Genomic DNA, 12,103 nt, shown 5'->3' with positions numbered 1-12,103 from the left:
TTGTGCAAGTGAATGTTCATTTAGGTGAACAACCTCCCGTCAACTTCTAGCATGCAAAAATTCCTAAAAGCCCAACAAAAGTGTCCGGTCAACAAACCAAACTCGCCCCCACAAAATGGCCCAAAGAACTTAGAGTCATCAATCCTTACATGGACTAGCAAGAGGATGGAAGGGAAACCTTCCTCCACTTGGCCTAGTGTATGACCCATCATCGCCTGAGAATTCCATGATAAAATCCTCTCTCCCACTATGACAAAATCTCCAAGGCAAAAACCTCATCATTGATAGCCCATAAACCCCCAATGAGTATTCTTGCACCGCATGCTTTATGCATTCAATCGCATCCACCACAGGTGTGCTTATACTACATCGCATGCTTTCTACATTCAATTGCATCCATAGGTGTGCTTATATTACATCGCATGCTTTCTGCATTCAATTGCATCCATAGGTGTGCTTATATTACATCACATTCTTTATACATTCAATTGCATCCATAGGTGTGCTTATATTACATAGACATATGCATTAGGCACCTTGACTTTGTTGTGACCCTTGCACAAACACCCAACCAAAGATGAAAGGGAAGAAAAAAGGAAAAAAATACAACCGTCAAGTTTTGGTTCACCGATCTAAACCCATTTAACAATTTTAATTTTTGGATCTACATCCAACTTCTGATCATCCTAATGCTTTTATCTTGATCTCAACGATCATAAAATAGAGAAAAAGAGTGCTTTATAGGCTTTCCATGAGCAATAGTTCAAGGTCAACTGCCTCAAGGCTAGCAAAAGGTCAACAACTGTCTTGCATGCAGTTGAGATCAGCAAAAAGGATGTTATCATAAGAAGCTTGCACAACAAGATCTATCAAAGGAAACTATGATGATCATAATCCTGGATGCAACGATAGATGTGGAGAAGAATCAATTGATCTTGGATCTGGAAAGCCACTTGCCAAATCTAGTGTTGTAGCACCACAGCCATGCCCACCAGTGCCTCCACTTGGCTCTCTAAGCAGTCTCACTTATGTTTACATATCAGGGATATACCTTGGACCATCCAACATTAAACTTTCTCATGTTTACAAAGCTTTGTAAAAAGGTGCTAGATGATTATATGCACCTAGTAAATATGATGATATTCAAAGAGGCGACATCAGAGAATTCACCCAATGGTCTCCAATTATCATGCATGGTGTCAAATTTTAAGGAATTTGTGTGCAAATTTTGATATAGATAAAATCATTCTAAATGTAGATCAATTTGCAGAGCCTGCTACCATGGTAGGTGCAATAATGGACCATGTGGTGACATGGATCCATGAAGAGGACCTCGTTGATATGAGGGCCACATACAAGGCATTGCAAGCTAGCTTGGTTCACCACCTTTGACCCAATCGGCATGGTAGTACTCTATCGCTACATTGTGGTATAGATTGAAAACAAAAGGCAGGCCAATGTGTTGTTTTTCACTACACTGTAAGTGGCCCACCCCAGCTTCAACAAGACGGAGGGAGACAAGACACTTGACTTTATTGGTGAGCTAGAAAGATAAGATTATCTTGATAAACATGGGAATTTAGGCATCTCATGTCCTAGAGAACCAAGTGAAGGAGAAAATAAAGAGGCCGAGGACATTGGTAAGGATTTGGAAGAAGGTGATAAGGAGCCACCCTGTGCACAACTACTAATGAGGTAGCCAAAGGACACCGATGCTTTCTAAGGAATTGCAACAAAAAGAGAAGATTGGTCCCAAGGGGTGTAATTCCCAAACCTTAATGCCGATGCTTTGGAGGAACCACCACGATCCTGCAAGAGGGTAGCAAACCACAAGAGGCAGAGCCCACCAGACACACAAATCAGAGTACCATGCCACAGTGGGCGCGTGGTCCCTAGCTAGTTTATTCTTTGAGGTATAAGAAAGAGTACAAGAGGAGATTCCAAAGGATCTTTCCCACCTGGCCCAAATCCATGATTATGACGAAGCCATTTATAGGCTGGTGACCAAGAATCTTCCTCATAGAGAGTCCATTTTTTACAGGCTAGTGGCCAAGAATCTTCCTCATAAAGAGTCCATACTGTTGAGATATCGAGCTCGTCTAGTGAGGCGCGGTGGACGTGGGATGACAGGCTGTGTGACAGCCATTCTAGAGACTGGCATAGTTATAGCGCCAGTTCATTTAGTTGGGTTCACACTATAGAGAACCCCATGTATGTATTGGTTGAGTACCTTTCATATTGTGTGTACTCTTATCTTATATATGGTGTGTTGAGTGTTGAGTGTTGAGTGAAGAAGAAGAAGATTTCAACATCTCACCTTGTGTGTTCTCTATTAGGGTTTTGTGAGTGTGTGTGTGCTTGCAAGAGCTCAAGCTCTTTTCCTCCCTACATCTTTTCACATACATGGATTGCACATGCTTGAGGTTCCTCTCATGCAACCCTTCAAACAGTGGCTACAAAACATGCCCATCAAAGAGCATGGTAGGGGCTACATACTAGATAAAGAATCAGCCCAAGTGGTGGCTCCGATACCTTCATAATTCAAACTGCTACGCCACATATTGCACTGCGCTAGTTAACCAAGGAGTCAATCCAATGTATATGCCACAATTGTGTAGGCACATGAGGTGGATGAAATATGAAGTTAAAAAGAAGATCAATCCTCTGCTCCTCAACTTCTCAGAGTTTAAGTCACTACCATTTGGCATGCTCCCAATTAAAGAGTGTATGTACGGGTTGACAGTCCAGTTTATTGCCTCATATCAATGCTTCGCTGCCACACACTCTTAGAGCAAGAATCGTGGGACCATTACAAGTGCCCATCAAAGTTGTAGTCTTCTATCGGACCAGCACCTAACAAAGTTGTAGATATGGACACAATTGTTAGCTTCCATATAATGTGGATGGATGTATAGATGATGTGGTTTGATGTGTGAATGATGTGGATTGATGTAGATGGATGAATGGAGATCGTACATCATTTTGGTGTGCTCGTCTTTGCCCTTTGGCATAGAATATTAGTGGCAACCGTTAATCCTAGAAATGGGTTAATATCCCTTAATAGTAATTAGTTTAGATTAAGCTATAGGCTTGAGATAGGCCTCAAAGAGGCTAAAATTCTTTTTATTTATAATCACCATTTCTAGCTTCCTTCATAGCTTCATACATCCTTTTGGTGTACTCATCTTTGCTCTTTGGTATAGCATATTAGTGGCAATCGTCAATCCTAGAAATGGGTTGATAGCCCTTAACAATAATTGGTTCATATTAAGCTATAGGCTTGAGAGAGGCTCAAATTCTTTTTGTTTATAATCACCTAATTGTTGTAAAGCAATTTGTGCAACATTTTGATATGAAAAATCTTTAATCAACAAGGAAATCTAGTCTAAAATGTTAAGGGAACTCATAGATTTCTCAACTGTTTATCTTGATGGAGTGTGGCAGGGTCTAAGCTGGAAGGTCTAAGCTGGAACGATAAAGTGTTCTCTCATGCCCCTCTCAAAATAACAGGGTCCCAACTATGTAGGATGTTGTGTACTAAATGGAAAGAGGTGTTGGAACTCATGGTCTGGGATGGATGTGGTAGAACATCTGGGAACCCTTTAATGTGTTTAGGGATATGGTGGACTCGTAAGTTTAACCCCCCTTTAGCCCTACAAGACCCCAAAATAGCCAAAAGATTGAACAATAAGGGTTTGAAGAGTTTTAAGGATTGATGGGATCAAGCATTAGTGAGATGGAAGAAGCCTGAGAAATTGGGGATGGATCTTGCTTTATCTAATAGAGAAGCATAGCTTGTCAGGCATGTGTTGGAAGAGGTGCATAAAGGCTAGACATCCATTGTAGTGGATGAAACTTGTTGGATCAAGGATTGGTCTTGGTTTAATTGTTCTAAGCTGGACATAGGCATAACCAAAGTTCTATACAGTGCTTTGCGAGTAAGTGATGAGAATGTCATTTACTATAACAGAATATGGAAAGTGAGTTGGAGCTCCAATTGTTGGAGAAGGAAGTGGAAGGCAATATGGGAGATGGAAATACCTAGTAGATCTCAGGTTTTCTTGTGGAGAGTGTGTATGGGAGCTCTGCCCATTGGCTCTAAATTGGTTCAAAGGAACTTCACAAGTGGATGCTGCCCTAGATGTAGAACTGCCTTGGAAGATGGGAAGCATACATTTTGGGATTGCCCTGCTATTAGAGGAGCTTGGGTTAAGATTTGGAAATGGGTCCATAGCTGTTTAGGGGTGCAAGGTCAATGGGGGGACTGGCTGTTTGACAAATGGACAAGTAGTGGTGGACATGTTGATATGATCTTTAACATTATTAGGTGTTGTTGTTTATGGGAAATCTGGAACTCCAGAAACTGCATTGTGTTTTAGAAAGCTTGTGATATAGGAATTGATGTTAGTGGATTAATGCATAAATGTATTTGTATGCATTGGTCTATATGCTTGGTTAATAAAATGAGTGGGGCTGGATTGTTTCAGTTGATTCAGACCCTGCAATTTGCCATCATCTGATCCTTTTTCATGTGGGGTCACTTGTAGACATACTGGGTTGTGCCTAATGATCTGGTGTAATGATTTGCAGGGTCTCAAAAAGCAGAGGGTTAAGACTAAGCCAGCTAGATATGGACCCAGAACCAAAGATGGTATACGAAGGTTAAGCAAGCAAGCTACATCTTTGTGGCCTTTCGAGTGGGGACTAGACCAACAGTAAAAATCTGGTTTCAGAAAGGGGAAGTGAAGGGTGAGGTTCTGGAAAAACAGGCTCCTAGGGGCTGCTCAACTAAAGCTTTGGTTGAGGCTTGCGTATTGCTGGGGTACCACCTGTCTCGGGGTGAATCTTCTTTTGTTTCTGAGGATGATAGATGGGATTTGGTGTGTAGCTTGCTTAATGGTGGTTGCCTTTCATGTTGTTGAAGGCTAACTGTGGGACCGGAGAGAATGCTATGTAAAGTTTTTCCTTTCTTTTTATAATAAATATATTACTGGTCCAAAAATAAATCTTTAATCAACTATGCTTTCAATTCTTGCCACTACACCCTTAGGGCTTCTAGTTGTTATGTGTAACATGTTGTTGCAATGCCCTCCAGAAACTTCATGAGCCTTCATATCCAAGACCATGTATGTTATGCGATTACTTTTTCAAAATGATAAAGCTAGAACCCTTTGATGGAAACCTTGAAAAAGACTTTGGTCGGACATTTTAATCAACCACTGTGATGTAATGTGTGATGTTCTTGATTCACTGTCTTGACTAAAAACCTCTCCTCTTCTCAAGCAACTAGGGCCCTCTACTATGAACGACCATTGACCTTTAACAAACAAGTCCTATTCAGAGTCATCACACCACACTCAGAAACAACGCTACATGAAAAGGCGATCTAAAAAGCAATTTGATCGTTTGGATTTAAGAGAGAGATAAAAGGATAAGATGAGGCCATATATGTTGGAATGTAGGATTTGGCGTGAGAAAATAAGGAATTAAACGACGCGAAGACATAACTGTAGCATAAACGCGCCTTTTGCGAACTCAAATCCTGGTTTTGTTCCACCCTCACGCTTCTTCTGCGCAGGACGCCATGGGGAGATTGTACCATGCCCACCCATCGTTATCCTTCGCTAAGTTTATCAAATCGTGGGCAGGACGGATACCGCTGTATGCAAGCACGGCTCCCAGTGTCTTGTAAAACTCTTCAGAAGGTGCAGTACTCACTCACAAAATTAGTCCACATATTTGTTAAATCTGTGCAAGCAAAATGGAGAAATGCATATCGAATGTTATAGGGTTTTTCGTGTGCAGGAAATATGGTCAAACAACATGAGAGCCAAGTATCCTTGAGGAACGTAAGCCGCAGCTGGTGGCAGTATCGTTGTCCTTGACGACGAGAAATAAACAACTATGGAACACGAAAGGGAGCCCCCCCACACCTACTTGCCTGATGTTAGGCCCAACTCTGCCAACGCAGTCAAGCCAACCTCTGCAGGCTCCTCTGCCGCCGTTGGCCACCCTGATGAATTTGGCGCCGCCGCCAAAACTCACACCATCCTGCCACCGATCTCTCCCCGTGGCACGCCAGGCCCAGGGGCCTACACGCCGGGAATTCCAGACACCTCGCCTGCTATCACCATCGGACTCAAGCCAGCAGCTCGTTTGCCCGAAATCGTCACGCCAGGTCCCGGAGCGTACGACTCGCCGGCCACAATCCATGGGCCGTCCTACTCCATCACCGGAAAAGACGCCAACAAGACGACGCCAGGCGGGCCCGGCCCGGGCGCCTACTACCCGCACACCCAGTCAACCTCGCCGGCCATTACAATGGCACTCCGCCACCAGAACCGCGACGGCCAGAAGACGCCCGGCCCTGGCGATTACTACCCGAAGACACGAAGCGAGTCGCCGGCTTTCTCCATGGGCCGCAAAGGCTCGCCTCCCCGTCGCGGCGGCAACAACCCCGGCCCTGGCACCTACTACATGGGCGGTGCTTCCCGCGTCACTAGCGCCCCCTCTATCAGCCTGAGTGGCCGCCTTCCCGCCACCCGCCTCCTCGAAGACGCCTTGCCCGGCCCCGGCACATACGACGTGTCCGTCCGCTCCACCGGCACTCGCTACAGCATCCAGTCACGCAGAACTGCTCTCGGCAAAGACACGCTGCCCGGCCCCGGCTCTTACTACGTCAACTCCAGATACACTCGCCCCTCGCCTCCTTCGTTTAGCTTCGGCAGCCACCTTTCGCGGCCAGTCACCGACACCGCATTTACACCGGGGCCCGGCTCCTACAACCTGCGAGGCGTCAGAACTAACGGGCCCTCCTACTCCATCACTGGCAGGGAGGAGACTTTCAAGCGCAACGACACCCCCGGACCGGGGGCTTACCAGCGGCGATACGACATCGACGGGCCGGCGTTCTCACTGGGCGGGCGGATAAGCCCAGCTAGGCGGGCGGCTAGCCCAGGACCGGGCGCCTATCACCAAGAGAGCAAAGCGATGGGACCGGCGTTCAGTCTACTGAGCAGGCTACAGCAGACGAGACCGGACGGGACGCCAGGGCCCGGCAGCTACTATTCGGCGTCATCCCGGCCGTCCTCTCCGTCATTCTCCATCACCAGCAAGGCCGTTGACCGGATACAGGAGACGGCTCCCGGTCCGGGAGCGTACACTCTACCAAGAACCTTCGAAGGCCCGTCGTTCAGCCTACTGGCAAAAGTGGCACCTCCAAGCAAGGCGACAGACACACCGGGTCCTGGCCGATACACCGTTCCAACACGGCCAGATTCTCCGGCATTCAGCTTCGGCAGCAGGGTGCAAGAAACCGGCAGTGTGGAGCATTCACACTCCCCTGGGCCCGGGCAATACAACACCACCGGCTTGCCGCGCAGTTTGAGCTACAGTTTCGGGATGCGGCCGCCCGGCAGCAAGAGGATTTTAGGTCCGGGGCCCGGCTCCTATGAGCAAATCTACAAACCAGCCGGCCCATCGCACTCTCTTCATGGCAGGCTGCACGTGCGGCAATACGCGTGCAGATCCGTGCCCGGCCCCGGCACTTACAACGTGGCGCCCAAGCATGATGGGCCGGCTTTCACACTGCATAGCCGGACGGGCGCCCGGCATTGGCAGTCCCATACCCCCGGGCCAGGCGATTATGAGCCCACTTGCAGATACATCTCGAATGCGGCGCCCAAGTTCAGCCTGGGCATGCGGCTTCCCTCCTACTACAACCAGCACGAGCAGGAGTGGCGGCCGGGCCCCGGCACTTACAACCCGCCTGTCCGCCCGGACGGGCCTGCGTTTTCCATGCTTTGCCGGTTTTGATTTCACAAGTGACGGATGGGCAAGGATCCCGCCCGGCGGGACAGCCTGGCCTGCTTCTTCCGGGTTGCAATGCCAAAAGCTTTTGACCCGAGAGTCTGTACATGACTTCAATTCTATATCAAGGAAGGGCAATCATATATCAAATTCGCCATCTTTGACTTTTCTCATAACACGATTATCTTTTCACATCTAGCCTGTACATAAGCTTTCTTTTAATTCATTCGTATCTCTCGAATTCACTTATCTCATAACACGATTATCTTTTCACATCTAGCCGGTACATAAGCTTTCTTTTAATTCATTCGTATCTGTGGAATTCACTTATATCTCGTTTCTTGAATGGAGAGAGATCAATTTCCTGGTTTTATCATTTTTTTTGTTATATTTAAAGCAAAGAAAAAGAGGATTAGTCTCGAAAAAAACCATCTTGTAATGTAATTTTCACGAATCAAATTGAGGAAAACCAGTTGTAATTTTGCTTAACCTTGAACTTAAAGATTCAAATTTTAGTTATAACCGGTTAATCTATGCATGTTTCAATAAAAAACAGTTGAGCTTGAAGGTCATCCTTTTTCTCATTGGTTAGGAAAAAAGTTTAGGCTTCGAATTTTTTTATATTCTTTTGTATAAAACAAAGTCCACGTGGCTTTTTCTTCCTATGGTGTCTAATGCACTCTAGTGGTGGCGCCTATATTTTACGTAGCATTATACGGGTTGTATACGAATAACACGGGTTATTCGTCGTTTTCTCATTTAATTAGACGAATAATGTTTTTTTTCGATCGATAATTTTATCAATCAATAAACTTATCGATCGAAAACTTGTCGATCGATAATATATCAAACGAAAGGTTTATCGATGGAAAAACTGGCGTTATAAGCCGTCGAAAGCTTATTTGATCGATTATCTTTTCGAAAGCTTTGTGTGAGAGAGAGTGAGAGAGTGATTAGAGAGTGACTTGCGGGTTCAGGGGATGATTAACAAATAATATTTGTGAAGCTTTTCTTTTTTTTCTTTTTGTTTTTCTTTTTATGCTTTTTAAAAAAAACTAGTTGTGTTCACTCTAGCACCCGTATGGGGTAGTTGTGTTCACTCTAGCACCCATATGGGGCAGTTGTGACCACTCTAGTTAAACACTAATACTTGTTTAAGGTTATTGTGTCCACTCTGGTCTTTACCGACCAGTTGTGTCCATTTTAAGTTCAATTTGTTGGAAGCCACTTACTATGTCCACTCTGGAAGGAGAGGGCAAAGAAGCCAGCATTCTGGAAGATGGAGACTCAACCACAATGCTGTTGAAATTTGAGCTGAATGATGAGCTATGGTGGATCAAACACTAGAATCAACATAATTAACAAAGTGATTAGCAAGTGATTAAGACGTAATTAGTGAAAAATTAGCACATAGATTAATGTAGGCATGGATACTCAAAAACCAGCAAATTCTCATTAGGGCTATGCCTCAATTTATAGAGTTTACATCAAGCATCAAATCCCCTTGATTTCTCCATGATTTACTCCCTGAATATCTCCACCTCTTGCCTGATTCTCTCCACCTCTTCTCTTTTCCCTGAATATCTCCCAGAATATCTCCACACTCCTAAATTCCCTCATGCTACCCATTATTCTCTCCCAGTAGATTCTCCTAACCTTTTCACAGGTTCTTTCACAATTACATCTCTTCTTTTACAGCCTCTATCCAAGAGCTTGTTCCCACACACACCCTTTTCACTTGTATATTTCAACACCTCCCCTCAAGTGAATAATCCTAACACACCTGGACCCTGTATCAAGTTTCCCTCTTACTTGATAGCCCGCGACCAGTGCCTCAAGTCCCTAAACTCCATAGTCCTTGACACTCTCTCTCTCAATGTGTCCAAGGCTACTATAAGTGCCCGCGACCTTGACTAAAGTGCTCACACATACATCTACCACTTGGCCTACATCATCGGTGGCTCAGAGGTGGTTTTACTTTATTGGGGCAGGTTACATTGGGTTGTGGGTTCTCTCTCTCTCTCTCTCAGAAAAGATGATCCGACTCCACTTCTCTTGGAGCCTCCATGAAGTTTGCCGATGTCGTTCCTTCTTCACTGGGTTTGCTGTAGCAGTCTCTCGCCATGTGTCCTGGCTTTCCACATTTGTGGCAAGTGAAGGTCCTCCCTCCTACTCTGCCTCTTCCTCGTCCTCGTCCTCGAGAGAATCCTCCTCGGGTGAAGAATGCTTTTTCCTCTCCTGCTGTTGAGTCGAGCTCTTTCTTCTCTTTGCCTCTGCTCTCTTGCTCCAGTAGAGCTGCTTCTATCTCGTGTATCTTCAGTTCAGGTACATTCTTTAGTGTTGCTACAATGTTTTCATAATCTCCTTTATCCACACTCTTCAAAAGTACAGCTAATGCTTCATCATCTTCTACCTTTTTGCCAATAGCTGCCAGCTGTTGCTTAATGCTTTTATATTTGTTCAAGTGTGTGATTAAGGGTTCACTTTCCTTCATGTCCAATTTGTAAAATTGCATTAATAGATTTATCTTGGAATTTTTTGCTTGTGTACCAAATAATTTATTGAGTTCATCCCATGCATCTTTTGCCCACTGTATTCCTGTGATATGGTGAATGATCTCATCATTTAAACTGAGTGCAATAAGCCCCAATGCTTTTTCATTCCTACACTTCCACTCATTTTTCCCTCTCTCTGGGTATTCATCTCTCCCTTCAACTAATCCCCACAGATTTTTCCTCATCAGCAAATACATGGTTTTTGTTTGCCATGTATAGAACTGTTCTCCATTAAATTTGGCTATTTCCTGTGCTGAATTCATGGTGAAGTGAAGGGGGTCTTACCTCTTGATCCAAAATCAAGATTCAAGGGCAGTGTCTACCCTTTTACAACTCAATCTGGTGTTTAATAGATGATTACAACAATTTTATCAGCATAAAATCACCAGAAATTACATTAAATTGAGAGTAACCAATTTGTACGGGATGGTTGGAGTATCAAACCAACTCCGATTTGAAATCTGAAGTTATAGGGATCTGTATCAGATACCTAATGGTTAATTTGAACCCTCAATTGCACCAAAGTACAGTGATTAGCATTGATTAATCACTGATTAGCAAATTACTGCTCTGTTTTGTGTGCAGAAAACAGAGTATGCGGGGAGTCCAGATCTGGTGCCTTCCACTTCAAATGAGCTCAAATGCTTTGAAAGGCATCAATAGCAATGAGTCTAGTAGAGGATTAAGCCAAGAAACACAAGATTTGAGCAAATAATGAAAGCTTAATCTCTGTTTTACCAAAGTCACCTGCAGATTTGATGAAGAGCTTTGATCTCTCTGTAGACTTGATGAAATTGATTTCTGTCTTCACCAGCTTGTAGAGCATGCTTGATTACCCTTTGTGCTAAGAGGAATTAGAGAGTTTTGACATGAGCAAAGAGCAATCTTCATTCTACTTCAGAAAAACGGCGCCTGCAAAAAACGTGAAATCAGCTGCTTCCGCCGGCGGTTTGCTGCGTGGAGTGGATGGGCTGGTAGCCAAGGAGCTTAGCTAGCTTAAGCTAGAAGCACAAGACCTAATTTTAACTGTGCTAGATGCTAGAGACCCTCCACTGGCTGGGGGTGAAGGGGAAGAGTGAAAACTCACTAAAAACTGATTTTTTTGCTAATTATCTTACTAATCCTGATTAATTCACTAATGGGCTCATAAATCTAGTTGATTCTAGGCATGGCTCTGATACCATGTTGAAATTTGAGCTGAATGATGAGCTATGGTGGATCAAACACTAGAATCAACATAATTAACAAAGTGATTAGCAAGTGATTAAGACGTAATTAGTGAAAAATTAGCACATAGATTAATGTAGGCATGGATACTCAAAAACCAGCAAATTCTCATTAGGGCTATGCCTCAATTTATAGAGTTTACATCAAGCATCAAATCCCCTTGATTTCTCCATGATTTACTCCCTGAATATCTCCACCTCTTGCCTGATTCTCTCCACCTCTTCTCTTTTCCCTGAATATCTCCCAGAATATCTCCACACTCCTAAATTCCCTCATGCTACCCATTATTCTCTCCCAGTAGATTCTCCTAACCTTTTCACAGGTTCTTTCACAATTACATCTCTTCTTTTACAGCCTCTATCCAAGAGCTTGTTCCCACACACACCCTTTTCACTTGTATATTTCAACAAATGCCAACAGAAGGCCAGTTGTAAGAAGACAGCATGGTTATGAGGCTACTAGCAATGGTAGTAGCACGGAGGATCAACCAAATACTAGAGCTCATATTCAAG

The 12,103-nt window shown here is 44.2% G+C and overlaps 1 protein-coding gene across 1 annotated transcript; it reads left to right on the top strand.

Annotated features, from left to right (window-relative positions):
* The first annotated feature begins 5,580 nt into the window (after positions 1-5,580).
* Positions 5,581-7,936, top strand: LOC147639678 (uncharacterized). The gene is made up of 2 exons (XM_086822368.1): positions 5,581-5,705; positions 5,806-7,936. The coding sequence occupies exon 2, from the start codon at positions 5,905-5,907 to the stop codon at positions 7,813-7,815; it is 1,911 nt and encodes a 636-aa protein (XP_086678494.1). The 5' UTR covers positions 5,581-5,705; positions 5,806-5,904; the 3' UTR covers positions 7,816-7,936.
* The last annotated feature ends 4,167 nt before the right edge of the window (positions 7,937-12,103 follow it).

Source organism: Cibotium barometz, chromosome 3, assembly GCF_041138505.1.
Source record: "Cibotium barometz isolate CiBa-2024 chromosome 3, ASM4113850v1, whole genome shotgun sequence".
In the NCBI taxonomy this organism is placed as follows: Eukaryota; Viridiplantae; Streptophyta; class Polypodiopsida; order Cyatheales; family Cibotiaceae; genus Cibotium; species Cibotium barometz.
Note: the sequence above shows the minus strand (reverse complement) of the source record. Positions and strands in the feature narration are given on the sequence as shown.